Genomic DNA, 16,532 nt, shown 5'->3' on the forward strand with positions numbered 1-16,532 from the left:
ACAGAAGCTCCTGTGCTCTGGATCCTTCCAGACCTTGCCCTGTATACCTCTTCATCTGGCTGTTCATCTGTATCCTTTCTCATATCCTTTAAAATCAACTGGTGATTGTAAGTAAATGTTTCCCTGAGTTTTGTGAGCTGTTCTAACAAATGATCAAACCTGAAGAGGGGATGTTGGGAATCTCTGATTTATACAGCCAGGTAGCCAGAAGCACAGACGACAGCCTGGACTTGCTCTGGTGTCTCAAGTGGGGGAATCTCGTGGTACTGAGCCCTTAAACTGTGGGATCTGACAATAACTTCAGGTAAGTAGTGTCAGAACTGAGTTAAGTTGTAGGACCCCCAGCTGGTGTCCACAGAGAATGGAAGAAATGCTTGGCGGTGTTGGAAAACATTCCAGCCTCTCATTCAGTTTCTTTTAAATTAAGATAAGTATCCAACAAAGTAATGTTTATCTGCATATGGTGCTAACTTTCAAGGAATAATCTATTCCTATGGTTCTAAAGGAAAAATCAATTGCCCTAAAAGTGGTGATAATATTCAAAGCACAACTTCTACAAGTGTGGCTATGACATTGGGAGAAGTGGGACTCAGAGGTAATATAATTTTTCATCAAAAATTTGTTTAGGGTTGGCCCCCACTTGAGCCCAATCAAATCAATCAAATAACAGAAAAGTACTGGAAGAAAGATTATAATTAAGTGCTTAAGATTAAGTATTTGATAAAAGATATCTGAATCTCTATTTCTTTTTTAAAACAATGAGGTGTTTGGGAAATGATAACTATGATAACTCTCAGTTCGTTTTAAACAAATTTACTCCTGAATTGAACCAGAAGAGACTTGGGTTACCCCGTGTCGCCCAGTAGGGCACAGGAAGGTTGGGCCCGAGTACAGAGAGTGGGTCTTGTTAGCAGAATGCTTCCGGCAAATGTGTGTGAGAGCCGAAGCAATTTAGAGAACAAGGCTCATGATGTGTTGATTTACTCTGTTCTTAGATTGTCATGAATTAATTTCTTTAAAAAAAAACTAGGTTAATCTTGGAGGGACAACAAAATAAAGGGATTTTCTCTGTTTTTGAAATAACACATTAAACAAATTATTTATTCTTTCTTCACTAATCAACTAAGATCACCTTTGCTTCAATTCGCCTATTCTAAAAAATTTAAGGCTGTGTTTGTTGGGATTAAAATGTGCCTTAAAAATGGGAAGATTTGCTCAGTTAATTTTTTTATGAAATGCCAAATGATGGACATTTTATATCTCCACCTTGAGAAAAAAATCCACAAGTAGGTCATTGTTGCTGATGTAACATGGTACTGACACTGATTTTTCCAAGAAAATAACAACTTCGGTCTCCTGAGTTAGCACCCCAAGTGACCCCCAACTTCTAGGTGAGGGGACTGAGGGGCAGAGTTTCAGTGACCCCTACAACAGCAGGGATCCTGCTCCTGTATCAAGCAGACAGCTCACCAAGTTGGGGGGCTCTGCCTCGAGGGTGGAATTTCCTGACACCCACTGGCTCTCATCTAGGTACAATTTGAAAGTAAATTTTTTTTTAGAAATAATCTAAGTTACTACGGTTATTTAATAATAATTCATTCCAGATTTTCTTCAGATGTTGAAATTTGTTTCCCTCTCTCAGGGTGACTGGGATTCTGTCTCATTACATAATGAGAAGGTACAAAGTTTCCATGCTAAAAAAATCAATTCACAGGTGTGAGCATTTGCAAAATCAATGCCATTGCAATGCAAAGAAAATTACCCTCTATGGGGGGATAATTGACATTATAAAACACGTAGATCGATAATTCATTTAATATTCACTGCATCTTTACATCAATCCCATAAATAGAGGAGAGAAATGATCCTCCTTACACGTGATGCCCAGGGATTAGTGACTTGCCCAAGGTCACTTGATAGAATCTAGACTGAGACTTTGGATCTACTCTGCCTAAATTTTGGCCCTTTCAGGTGCTTCACAAGCCCTCATGAATGATAATATACAAATTCCTTGGAAGGGGTCCATTCCTTTCTTTACAAGAACTAAATGTACATTGTGATTTTAAAGTCATAAAATAAAAACTATTTTTGTTTGGAAAGCTTTTTTTTTTGTGTGAGGAAGATCAGCCCTGAGCTACCATCCATTGCCAATCCTCCTCGTTTTGCTGAGGAAGACTGGCCCTGGGCAACCTCTGTGCTCATCTTCCTCTACTTTATACGGGACATCGTCACAGCATGGCTTGATAAGTGGTGCGTAGGTCTGAGTCCGGGAACCGAACCTGTGAACCCCGGGCCGCTGAAGCGGAGTTTGTGAACTTCAAACTACGCCACAGGGCTGGCCCCTGGAAAGCTTTCTGATAGGCAAACCAATGATACTTCTGGATTATACTGAGCCATTTTAGTTTATTTATATTTTTCCCCAGTCTTTTTTCTTCCAATAGTACTTGAGTCTTTCAAATGATATTTTAAAAGTGATCTAATTATATTCAAATCAATTGAAACAGTACATTCAGCCTCAAATTTTGTTCTGCTATCATATATTGTCTATGTTATTGCCTTTGGTCTATGTATTTTAAAGCCATGTCAAATATGAAATGTGTGCATTTTATTGTATGCAACATGTGCATTTCAATCTTTACAAATTTTACAGAAAAAAATATTAAACACTAGCTAATTATAGGCATGCTGAAGTATTTAGAGGAAAGTGTACTGACGCCTGTAATTTGCCTTGAAATGCATCAAAAATATCATACAGATTAACGGATGGACAGAAAGATGATAGATAGGCATGGGATAAAGGAAGTATAGTAAACATTAATGGTGGAACCTAGGTGGTCGGTATTCAAATGTTTATTTTAAAATTATTTCAACTTTGAAATATGTTTGAAAATTTTTCTTGATAAATTGTTGGGAAAACACGCAACTTCTTATTTGATGTGGCTTTGCAGGGGAGAGGAATATGCCACCCCAAAATATGCCACTTTGGCGTATTGATTATTTTGAATTAAAGTTACCTGAGAAACAGCTGGTGCCAGAAGGACAGTCTGACCCTCTTTTGTACCCCTGAAAGCAGGAAATAAATTTCCCACGTGAAAGGTTACCCTCCCTGTACCAGAAGGGTACAAAGCCTCCTTATCACCAGAGATAGGGAATTCAAGGCCGAGAAGGCTGTATAAACAAACCTCGTTATTTCTTCACTAATTTACTACCCCAAGCCCAAACCCCTTTGTCTTGTCAATTCTTCACAAATTTATTGTTTCTTTGTCTAAAAGGTATGGGCCACCTGCTTCGGTTATTTCTTTGAGTCTCATTTTTATGGGCTTCCACATGTACAAAATTAAATTTGTTTTTCTCCTGTTAATCTGTCTTATGTCAATGTGATTATTAGTCCAGCCAAAGGACTTAGAAGGGAAGAGGGAAAAGTTTTCTGCCATGACAGCTTTGATTTATTTTCTGGAGCTAGCTAAAAGAGAAAGGTAATTGGATATTTCTGTTAGCAGGTGATTTTAACTGCAATGGGATCATAACACAGATAGAGATTAAATTCAGACCCATACGGATAAAGAAATTCAGACTGATGCAAGCAGTATGATTTTCCACGTTGAACAGGTATATGTGTAGTATCAAATTGTGCATACCTTCGCACGTCGGGAGAGAACCCTCGAATTGCAGCTGGGAACTGAGCCTGCAGGTCAGCGTGTCGGTGCCGGACAGCGTGTACCCAGGGTGGCACTGGTACTTCACGAAATCTCCTGGGAGAGGCAACGCAACGTACTTGGAAATTATGTTTCTAAGACATTCAGAGTGTGTGAGTGTACCAAACACATGATGACTTAACAAACTAAGTCAATGCGCAAACGATTTCCAAACCAAGGTCTGCATTCGTTTTTAGTCTGTTTAATAAAATGATACCATTTTCAGTTCTTAATTTATAAAAGTGCTATCTTAGACTTAGCCAATATTAGTGCAAAAATTATGTGGCTGTTTTTTCTTACTTGACTTATTTGTCTTGTTCATTCCCATTCCCCAATGATTTCTTTTAAAAAAAGTGAAATAGATGCTTGGGATTTAAAGTTTTAGAATAGAATGGCTTTAATGCATCCAGAGAGGGCTAAACCATGACCTTGGCCTAATTAGCACAATGTTCCTGTTAACTAAGCCATTATGAGTAGAGCTGAAATTGGGTCACGTGGTTTGACCAATGATCTGAAACGAGGTGTGATAACAGGACAGAGTGTTCATAACAGAGACAAAGAAACCCTGGGTCACAATAATTAAACTGCAAACATATGCCACGGCTGGTTTCCTAATTCGACCTGATGATTATTTAATAAAACAGACCATTAATATAAAATACCAAAGTACAATTTCTAAATATTATCTTTAAATATATTCACCAATTATATTCCAGTTTCAATGAAAGGTCATTGTTATAGTGATCATTATTTTAGCCACAAATGACTAAGTTCTAGTGCATGAATATACTTCCCTAACTAAATATCCGTTTGTCTGTCTCTGAAAACTCATCCAAAGAAAAATATGAATTAGTAAATGCTCTGGGGAAGGAAATGTGATCAAAATGACAAAAGCAAAATTCAAATGGCAAAAAACAAAACTCATAGAGATGAAGAAAGAAAAATATATCCATTTGATATATGACTTCCATGTATAACCCCCTAACAATGCTTTAGGAATATTTCTGACAAATACTCATTTACTCATCTGAGTAACTATTACAGTTGGGGGTGAGTGTAAAAATGTAGAGTTGAGCTAATGGAATCATAATGAAGAAAACATTACCTATTTCAAAGTCCTCATCCTCAGTAAGCATTTCTGCCTGTGGAACTGCTGGGGGAGGCTGACACTTCTTGAGCTGAAATGCTGAATGGTTTATGAAAAAAAATAATAACTGCAATTATGTTTGCTGAATAAACAAAAATATTACAAAAAGCATTCTTTCGTTGTTATAATGCTTACGTACACTGAAATGTCTAATATTTGTAAATCATTGTTTTATAAAATTCTCAAGCTTCAAACACTCACAGGATTATTTAAAGACAAGGAATTAAAGTTGAAGAGAAAAAGTATACAATTAAAAAAATTATAACATTTAAATAAAACACTTTATATATTTTTGGAATTCTGCAAGAGAAATCGTCCTTCCATGGCCTGGTTCCATGCCCACATTTAGAGTTGATAAGGTCTCTCTGTCTCTTGTTCCAAGGACTTCTAGGGGTGGCAGTCCTCAAGAGCAATAAGGAACTGATATACTTTTTTCCAAATTATTTAGAAATATGTTCGTTCTCAAAACCCTCGGAGGTTTGCTTTTGCCCCATCTATAATTACACGACACTTGCTATAAACATTCATCTGGAGACAGGGATGAGGAAATCTACATAAGCTACTACATAAATGTATTTCCACGGCCTCCACATCAGAGTCTCATTTACAAGACACTCATCTTGGAATGAATCCAAGATCACTACAAAACAGACTTCACAAGACGTGAAATAATAAAGATGTCAGTAAGCAAAAAGGATCACAGGAAACACTGGCCTCAAATTCAAGAAAATCCTATCGGGCTCGGTTGGCAGAATCAAGGAACCTCAGCTGGAAATGAGGCAAATGTCAACACTAGGAGGAAATCAAAGGGAATTCTCTGCCTTAATCAACAGGGTGGGAGTACACTGACCGTGAAAATTGAGGACAAAGAAACCTCCATTTGAAAAGTCACTGTGAAACTTGAGCAGAACCTGATTGGTGGAGCTATATGCTGTTTCCAGGGCTGTGTTGCCACTGAAAACTCCCAGCTGCGGTGAATTCTGATCAGGACCATCCCTAGGAGAGAGCAAGAGTGGTTTGAATAGAATACAGCTTAAAATAACAATCCGTTTTCTCCTGACAGTTGGGCTCTATGTTGGGGAAAGCAGGATGGCTCCAGGGGGCAGGGCTGTCTGCACAAACCTAGAAGCGCAGAGCTGGCTTGCTATTCACTCCCACTGCCGACCTTTGCAGAGGAATTTGAGAGCCACGGACACATTGATTCTAGTGACTGCAATACCATTATCAGCTTCCTTTCAAAAGTCCCCATTTTAAAGTCTAAATTCAATGGTGTCTGTTTAATTCAGGTTGAGGTTTATGGAGAGTTTGCTACTGAATTAAAATATTTTTAAAAACTGAATAAAGTATTGGCACCTTCTGGATACTATGTTTAGAAATACCAAGATGTTCAATATTCACAAAGTTGACTGGACTTTTTAATCTCTCTCTCATCAGCGTTCTGACAGCAGGCACTCCACTTCTGTCAATGATGAAGATTTTTTGCTTCTACCTTCTAAATCCAGAGGTTAATCTGGGTGAAAATGCTGACATTATAGGGCTGGCGGTTTTTGTTGTTGTTTTCTTGTTTTGCTTTGCTTTTGAAATGGCAGCTTCCTACGGTCAACTCAAGATCTTGAGTTCTCTGTTTCTCTTCATTCCCACCGCCCCTGGTTCTGGTCTTTATCATCTCCCTCCGAGAGTTACTCCTACAGCTTCAAAAGCCAGCCTCTCTTCCTGCTCTCGGCTAATATATTTCCCACAAAATGAGACTGAGTATTCTGCAACCAGGATCTGGTCTTATAATTCCCCTTCTTAAAAGCCTTAGGTGAAGCCTCATTGCTCTTAGAATGAAGCCTGAAATCCTTCCCATGATTTATAAGGTCTTGTATTATCCGCCCAGATTACCTGCCCAGGTCAGCTCTTCTTATGCTCTCTGGGCTCTCCAGAGACTCCAGCCACACCTGATATCTTCCAACCCCTTGGACTCACCCAGTTCTCTTGCCTTACAGACATTCCAATACCCAGATCAACCGTACCTTGACAACAACTTCGCCAATACACATGCACACACACACAGGCACATGTAGACGCCCAGACGCATTCTGCAGTGTTAACTGCAATTACTCCTTTAGTTTCCCTGGCAGTTTATGCCAACAGCACATCCTGGCTCTTCAAATCTGGACTGTGCTCCCTTCTTGTGCACCAATGTTACCTACGCTCTACTTCTCCAAAGTGTCACAGGGGAACTGTCATCCCCGTTTCCTCCATAAACTCTCACCTCCAAAAGCAGGTAGGGATAGTCATTCCCATAGATAAGAAAATTTGGTCAAGGAGAGTGTAAGCAGCTTACCCAAGGCCACAGAATGCATTAGAAAGGGAGCCAGCCGGAGCCAAGGTCCCCACCCCTGGTGGTGGGCTGGGTATTTCCTAGAATCATGTGGAAGGGGAGTTCTGCAATGTGTACAAAGGATGGAGGGAAGGCTATGTGTAATCATTTCTTCAATATTTCTAGAAGCATCAAATTCTTATAATAGCAAAAGATCCTATCAGCTTCTATTTAAGAAAAAAAATCACAATAATCTTGGGCTATTCTCCTATATTCAGAGTCATCCTCGATACATCTACCATGCAGCAAAACTCGAATGTGTTACATGACGTTTACTCTCTACTTCTCTGGATTTCGTTGGTAAATTTCCTTTCCAATATCTACCTCACTACTTCATTTCCAAATACATAATCTGATGTATAAGTGACACGTAAGTGGTTACAAGAATGGTTTCTCACAATTACAGGTTGGTTTTTGTGGAAAAGTTCTCATACCAAACAGCGATGTAGTCATTAACAGCTTCGGTCTGCAGCAAGGTGAAGTTGATGTAGACTCCGTGACCAGGGGGCACAGTGATAAGCCAAATGCAGTCCTTCAAAATCGGGTACTCATCCGGAAATCCAGGGGAGTAAATGGTGCCATTCTGAGCTGTTACATTGTATCCACAAGGAGCTGAAAAGGAAGCCAAGAAGTCAACTTTAGAAAGAACAGTTAAATATTTCTAAGTCTCTGAAGTCCCCTAGCCAAAATTTTCCCTTATGAGAAATAATTGTGAAATATTTGTCAGTAACTACTTCGTAAAAATAATTCCCTTAGAGTCTTAAAACCTTGGAAGAATTATACTTCTAAGCTAAGTTATCTAAGTTTCATTTAAATATTCTCCAAACATTCAAAATCCCTTCAGGATAAAGTCATTCCCATATTATTAACAAAAAATATCCTTAGTCACTTATCTCTGGGATGAACTGATAATCCATTGGCTTATCCAATGTCAGGGATTATGTGGAAATTATACATATAATTGAAATTTTTTTTGTTTTAAGTGAGATTTCCAAAGCCTATTTAAATATGTCTAAGAGTGGCATCTAAGCCTATTTGCTTTGAAACAAAGACATTATCAGTTCTTCACAGGTTTATTCCTGAAGAAATGAGATAAAATTAGGTAAGTGGTGTTTTATTGAAGCATTTCCGTATCTCACCAGCTTTCAACTATGTGAAGAATCACAATAATACCCAGTCTATTTCTATTTTACTTAATAAATCGCTATTCACTGTTGCCATGGCAATTATTTTGTTTTATCTATGGAAAAATGAAATGACCCTATATTAGCAGAAGAACTTGAGATGTATTCTTTAATTCAGATAGTGATATAATGCATCAAAATCATAGACAAGTAGACTTTTTAATCAAACCAGAAGCTAATAGATGTGATATGTCTGTTACCAGCATAAATCTGCTGGAGCTTTTAAAGACTTGCCACTAAGGTATATAATTTAGATGGAGTGAATAAGTCAGAATACATTTAAAAATTTTTTTTAAAAATCAATACTATTCAAAATAATGACTGATGAAATACCATGAGGCAGAATATGATACATCGCTGAATTAATTGTACAGATGCATATGATTTCAAAGGGGGAAGAAAATGTACTGGTGTAAAGCAGACTGAATCTGGCCTGAGTTTTGGGTAAATTCATTAGAAGAAGGGGCTGTGGAGAACATTTTAGAAGTTTTACAGCATAATTATCGATAAGTAGGGTTTGAAGTCAGACAAACATTGATTTGTAACCTAGCAAAGCACAGTATACAGATGGTTATAATCTGTAAAATGGGGTCATGAACTAAGCTGCAGTCACAACAAGCTAGTTGGTGTCCCCTGGAGATGTCATACTTTTTCTCACCTCCAAACTCCACGCGATTGTTCACCCTGCACAGAAAGCTCAAATGCTTTTCTCCCACCTTGCTGTCAAGGTGCATTTATTTCTTCCTTCTAAACTCAACTCAAATGTCACGGACTCCTTAAAGACTCTCCAGGTGATTGGGGCTCTGGAGGCCATGGTCTGTTCATGTCAGGGACTGTGTGCCGTCTCACCTCATCCACAACCTCCTTTCATTAACCCGCACTGCACAGCTCAGATCATGATAAATAATAGACAACAAACAATCGATGAATTGAAAATGACTGAGATGGTAAACAGAAAACTCTTTAATAATAAGTGTGTTGAAGCTATTGGGCTGGCACACTTCATGTGTGACTTGAGGTGGACCATTTGCTGTTGATTTATAACTCTAAGATTTCCCTTGTGGACTTTGACTTTTCAAGTTGACTCTTGTAATTTATAACCACATGATGAACAGTGCAGTTGGGGAAAATCAAAACAAAATAAACAAACAGAAGTATGGTGCCCATCTCTTAAGGAGCAAAAGAAATAGCACAGTGATTTTCTCTGTGGGACATATAACTGGCTTCTGTGAGTCTTTATGTCACTTAATAGCTGTAAGCCATCGAGCAAGTCAGCTATCCTTGCCATGATATATCTATAATATTCAAATAACAAATGCTTTCATTCACTTATTCATTGAGTGTTTTCTGAGAGTCTATTAGGTACTGGGAAGTGTGGTCAGAGTTGGGGATACAGCAGAGAACCACAGAGACCCCATCACAGCTGCGGTGGAGCTCACTGTACCATGATGAAGAAAGATGGTAAACAAATGCTAAATAGCTATAAACTTCAACTTGCGTAAGTTCCACGAAGGAAAAGAGCACTACTTCTCACATGAGATCATGTTCTATCAATGCACACATAACATTTTCTCAACGCAAACTCCTGCTGTGTAGTCTAGAGTGGAAAAAAGAAAACCCTAAAAAAATAAGTCAGAGTTTCCCTTCCCATTCCCCCTAGCCTGTCCATTATCTCGTCCCAAAGAAGGCTTTCCCGTCACTGCAGTGGCACCAAAGGCAAGCTGATTTCCACGTCTCGGTGGGGTCCCTCTTGAACCCTACAGAGACAGTGGATGTGGGATCTAGCTCAGCATGACCTGCATCCATCCTCCCCACCCTCTCCCTGAAGGTGAGGCTCAAAGGAGACCCCGAGGTGGAGATCAGTCACAAAGCCTGCAGTGGGGAGCATCTAGTCACGGGGGGCTTGATGCACCTCAGCCTACCGCAGGGGACCTCCTAGCTTCTCACCTGTCCACCCGGGATACTGGTCACAGCCTGACAAGGAAGAGAAGCAGCTGGCCAGGAGACAGAGCATCAGCATAGTAGGCACTCAATTCACATCTGTAGCTCTTACTCCAGGGAACCAGAGTAAACAATGCATACTCATTTATACAGCCATGAATATACACTATGATACTGTGATTTACAATAAGAAATACATATTTGATCTTCTACTCTCTTCCTGGCTTAGGGCTCCTAAAAGCCTTGGAGTTTATTAAGTGATAAAAGACAGGAAGGTTTCTTTTGTTATTCATAACAAGCCCTTTTTAACTACGAAAAGTTTACGTTAATCTCTGATTTATAGCCAGTTAGTCAGGAGCACAGGTGACAACCTGGACTTGTGATTGGTGTCAGAAATGGGAGGTGGGGGGCAGTCTTGTGGGACTGAGCCCTTAACCTGTGGGGTTTGAAATGAGTTCAATTGTAGGACAACAGCTGGTGTCACAGAATTTCTTGTTGTAGGAAACAACCGCACATTGATAGCCAGAAGTGTCAGAAGTGTGAGTGTTGTATGAGACTTTTTATATACGCGCATGTTAGGAATAAAGAATTTAGGTTGGGAGAAAGGATTGGTGTGCAAAGCATAGTTGATGAAAGTTCTCAAGTTATTTCTAGTGTATTTCTCCAGAGAAAAATAAGTACATAAAATGATTAAGTTGTCTATTTCCATCACATTTTGGAGCCAGCATTAGCTATACTGAATATGATGGAGGTGATGTCTTACCTGAATGTGTCTCCCCATGTGAAATGTACTCAGTGCCTATTTACACCTAGACAGCCTGCACCCCATTCCTAATTTCCTACCCAATTCCACTCTACTTCTGCCTGAAGTACCTCTGTGAATTCCGTTCATGGGTTTACTTCCATGTTATTTGGGAAGGTGAAGCTTTTAGGTGGCTCATCCAAAAAAGTGCTGGGTGTATCTGACCAACTCATGGTCATAGGAAGCCAGAGCCAGAAGACATTGGACGATGAGCTGGCAGGCATGGTGGACATCAGCACAGGGAGGCAGAGACCCACATCATCACTTCATTTTATCTGGGGCTAGACTTGGAAAAATCAAGGGGCACTGAGACATGTCTTTATTGTGTTATCTTTTTCTCTCACTCACACATGTACAATGCGACTTTCTCTGAAGTGAGATGGATAGAAAGACAGAGCATATTAAATGACATTAAATCAAAAATTAAATTTTAAAAACCCTACATATCCACCAAGAGAGTTATAGATTTAGAGATGGTTTTCTCCAGGATTATATTAAGATTTCTGCCTAAACTTTAAGAGTGTGAAGAAAAAAAATCACAGTAGTAAACAGCCAATATACACATTTTGCATGAATGTTTATGAATTTTAAACTCTTGACTAATTATGTATCCAGGCACTGAAAGTTTAATCTCACCAAGTGTGGGGAACACCATAGGTATTTCTGACCTATTTTTTTCCTTCACTTACTCTAGTTTCCTTACAATAGTTTTAGGATAGAGAGACATAGTGCCCTCTATCTTAGGAATTGTTGTTTGATGATGAAAATTTTAAAAATAATATTTATGAATATAGGTAAGAAAAAGAGACAGAGTTGTATTCTTTTTAGTGCCATTTTTATTCTAAACTATTGGGAAAGATTATTTTCTGTATTTATCAATCAACTTGGTAAATTTTAATTTAAAAAATATGTATATAATACTATATTCTTTGGCTGGTTGGCTTTCTCACCTCACTTATGCAATCAAATAGCTTTCTGCTTGTAAAATATGTCAATCTGAAAGAAGATGCTAACACACTATTGCCACATATTAAGTTACCCTAATTATTACCTCTGTCCACATAGTTCCCCGTCACACATACTAGTGGATTTTAAAGTGAGGTGTATTATGACAGTGTTTAAACTTAAAAAAGGAACTTAAAAATATATCTACATAAATATTTGAGTGATAAAGCCTTAATTCAGTCAACAAAATAATTTAAATTTTTGAACTATATTTGTAAGTATAGATGCATATTTAATTATCAAATTACATTTAATAAATTAATAAACCACAGTCGTCTTAACCATATTTTAACAATTATAACTCTTTTTTTTAACTTCTGTATAATTATAAGTCACTGGCAAAAATGATACTGTCTTGAATTTCTCAAACCACTTTCAGACATATTTTTTCTTTTTTTCTTTTAATAGATATCAAATTTTTAGTCCAGATTTTTTTCAGATGTTTAAAATGTACTAATTTTACATAATAGAGTTTTATGCAACTTATACTAATATTTTCAGCATATACACACAAACTGGTTTAACATATACTTGTGAAGATTGATGCCTTAGGATTCAGAATTCTTGAATCTTAATGGTCTAATTTCTCAATCTTTAATAAAGATGCCCAGAAGTTGTTCAAAGTATCTATGTTTTTTCTGATTCTTCTGAAGTCTACGGGGCTGGACCTTTGAAGATTTTTTCAGTCACTTGCCCTACATACCAACATAAATCTGAAGTGACAAACCACTCTCGATTAATAAATAAATATCAGGTGACGCTGCTGGGTAATCAGCAGAGTTTGCTGGTGTCCAGTGAGGGGCCTAACTGTAGTCTAAGTGAACACTAGTAGACACCTCAACAGCCTCATCATTCTCAGGAAACAAGGACTCTTTTTACTATATATTTTTTTGGAAATACAACCTTACACAGATAAAATAACTTTTGTTTTGAAATGATATCCTCTGCTTATTTTTTTTAAATTTAATCCAATATGGAAGATACTAAATACACATTAGATGGTGTTTAGAAAATTTACTTTATGATATAATTTTACATGAATCTTATGTTTTGGTTTTTCATCCTGTTTATGACATAATCCGTACAAAGACAAATATAATGGTAAAAATATTTGTGTAGTAAAGAATTTGGCCTTGCCCAAAGGGAGGTCTGGCATCTGCCCTGGATTCTGGGAGGTAATTTATGGCATATCTGATAAAAGTGTCTTCGTTTCAGGTGAAGGCTGGCTACACCCAAGGGTCTCAGGGTGGGATTGGCCAGGCCAGAAAGACCAGCCGTGCAATTTAGGGTGGGGCCTTTGGGTCACAGGATATCGGTGGGCCTCGAAGCTGATATCTACCACTGGACAATCAATAATCAGACATGCCTACATAACAGAGCCCCAGTGAAATTTCACTAGGACACTAGGGCCCAGGTGAACCTCCCAGGTTGGCGATATCCTGTGCACATCATCGCACATCAATTCTGAGAGAGTGATCCATCTCCTAGACTCCACCCTATGACTCTCTTCCCATGGATGATCTGAATGTGTCCTTTACTACTCGTGAACCACAGCTGTGAGTCTAACAGCTAGTGAGTTCTGTGAGTCCTTCTAGTGAATTACCCAACCTCAGAGTGATTTTGGGGCAACTTTCAAACTTTCAGCAGGTGTCAGGAGTGTTGGCAGACTCGAATGTCTAGAGGACTTTAGCTTCACAATTTGGCCAACCCCAGGAAGTAATCGATGTCATGATGTAACTACAAAAGACAGCGTCACCTTTAAGCTGTGTCCAAAACCATATATTTTGTTATTGTCACACTGACAAAATAATTCTAAGCCAGCAGTTATTTCCATGTTGGAAAACTGGGTTTGAAAAAGCAATGAAATCTAATTAAATATTTAACTATTTTTCTAATATCAAGGAGTCTCCATTTACATATGAATTCAAAGGATTCAGGCAAAAATTGCAAATAAGAAAAGGGTTCAATCTTAACAATTCAAAGTAATTTATGTGTATAAATATATCACTTTTTAAATGGAAAGTAGTATGAAAGGGTTTTTTTAAGTGTTTTAATGAAAAAATACCAGATATGTAACTGCTATAATTAATTGTATAAAATAATTTTTTTTTTTTTGTGGTGAGGAAGTTAGCCCTGAGATAACATCTATTGCCAATCTCCTCTTCTTCCTGAGGAAGATTGGCCCTGAGCTAACATCTGTGCCCATCTTCCTCCACTTTATATGGGATACCACCACAGCATGGCTTGACAAGCAGTGCGTCAGTCTGCGCCCAGGATCTGAACCTGCGAGCCCTGGGCCGCCAAAGTGGAGCACATGAACTTAACCACTATGCGACCGGCCCCTAAAATAATTTTTTGAATGCTGTTTTATATGTTATTAAATTTGTATTAGACTAAGAAAAATATTTTTTTAAAATATAGCTAAAGGTTTTTTATAGTTGTTTTTATAATGACATAGAATGGAAAAATATAGGCCAAAAATATGATTTAAAAAGTCCACTGATGTGCTTTTGTTTTTTCACTTCTTCAGTAGAAATTCAAACACAGCTGGATGCCTTTCCCTTTTCCCCTTGGGATATAAGTATTTAGCATTTCAAAGATCCACAGAGTTGGTAATTTCTTTATTTTTTATTCAAAGGTACTGTATTTATAACGTTAGAATATTAGGTTTACAGTAATTTTCTGTGCCGTATGCATTCTTCATAAACAAAGTACTTGATCTATTCATTTTAACTTGCTATTGCAAACATTTCAAAGTCATCATAAAAATTAGGTAGCCATACAGAAGATTTACAGAAGTGATTCCTGCTCAGACCAGGAATAGTCAGTGAGTGCAGACTGGAGAATCCAGGTTCTCCATTACCACTCTCCATCAACCGATTCCAACAGCTCCCAAGAAACCCTGATCACCATCAGTATTCAATGGCACTGCTTCATTTTCTCCTAAGACTGTTTCCCCACTATGTCTTTTCTTACACTATTTCTTCTACCTCGGGTGTTCTCTATCTCTGAGTAGCCCGATACTACTATCCTTCAAGGCCCACTACAAAAACGAAATCAGTTTTCTGAAATACGAAAGCAATGTATGATTATTATAAAAGTTAAACAATAAAAAACATCTAGGGTAAAATTAACAAGCACTCTTTCTCCATCTCTAATCCCACAGTTTGATGGAACTGCTAAAAAGCTCAATTCTGCTGTCATCATAAAGATTTCCCAATCGCTTCCCAACCAAACACCATCCTTTTTACCTGCAATTCATCAAAACACTCTCCTTATGTCTGGTTTTGCAATACGAATATTTGCGTGCATTATTTTGTTATCCTTATAATTTCCTTGTGGACAAAGCCTATTTATTCATCTTACTGGCATATGTCATATTCCTGAAATGCTAAGTAGAGTGCATTTAACATAATAGATTCCCAATTTTTATTTGTTGAACAAATTAATGAATTCTTGAATATGTTCATTTAATATTTGATGCACTACTATATACACAAAAAATTAAATTCCTCCCAAGAAGAACGATTAACCTACCATCACATCTTGGAAAAGGATAGTTCCAGTTTCTATTGATCCCGTGCTGACAGGTGAGGACCGGGTGGCCGATTAAAATGTACCCAGGATAACACTCAAAAGATATCGACTGTCCCACGCTGTAATCTGAGTTGATCATATACCCGTTCTGAAAAGGAGGTGGATCTGGGCAGTTCTGTAACTCATAGGCTGAAACAGACAGACAGAATCAAGCTCCTATATAAGAAAAGTCAGCCTGGAACTCAGAGTAATACGATTACACGCAGCTGCTTGAGAAGAACGTTTTTGATATGTTTTAAAAAAGGTCTTTTCCAAGTTGCTAGTTACCATCCTGATTAAGTAAAACAATAATTAATAGCAATAGAATTATAGCAACTTGCATTTACTGTGTGTTTTAGAAGTAATACAGCATACACCAGACATAAATTTGACAACGTTAATCTTGGAAAGAGAGTATATGAGGTATATTTAACTTAAAGAAAAGGTAAAACAAATGATAATTAAAAGTGCCTATAAAGAATGTCAGGTGAACGTGGACCTAATTCTCTTTTAATTCAAGAGTTAATTATAGGGCCGGCCCCGTGGCTTGGCGGTTGGGTGCACGTGCTCTGCTCCTGGCGGCCGGGGTTCGGATCCCAGGCATGCACCAACGCACCTCTTCTCCGGCCATGCTGAGGCCGTGTCCCACATACAGCAACTGGAAGGATGTGCAACTATGACATACAACTATCTACTGGGACTTTGGGGGGAAAACAAAAAAAGGAGGAGGATTGGCAATAGATGTTAGCTCAGAGCCGGTCTTCCTCAGCAAAAAGAGGAGGATTGGCATGGATGTTAGCTCAGGGCTGATCTTCCT

At 38.2% G+C, this 16,532-nt stretch overlaps 1 protein-coding gene across 1 annotated transcript in view; it reads right to left on the reverse strand.

Annotated features, from left to right (window-relative positions):
• Positions 1-16,532, reverse strand: part of CSMD1 (CUB and Sushi multiple domains 1) — a gene marked incomplete at its 5' end in the record, with an annotated part of 1,589,548 nt that overhangs the window by 144,694 nt on the left and 1,428,322 nt on the right. The window contains 5 exons of the mRNA XM_087418289.1: positions 3,639-3,752; positions 4,801-4,881; positions 5,693-5,838; positions 7,642-7,819; positions 15,677-15,865. Of these exons, the coding sequence (XP_087274415.1) occupies positions 3,639-3,752; positions 4,801-4,881; positions 5,693-5,838; positions 7,642-7,819; positions 15,677-15,865 (708 nt within the window). The remainder of the gene's footprint in view (positions 1-3,638; positions 3,753-4,800; positions 4,882-5,692; positions 5,839-7,641; positions 7,820-15,676; positions 15,866-16,532) is intronic.

The sequence above is a fragment of the Ceratotherium simum genome, chromosome 28, assembly GCF_057802395.1.
Source record: "Ceratotherium simum simum isolate JZ-2026a chromosome 28, ASM5780239v1, whole genome shotgun sequence".
NCBI lineage: Eukaryota > Metazoa > Chordata > Mammalia > Perissodactyla > Rhinocerotidae > Ceratotherium > Ceratotherium simum.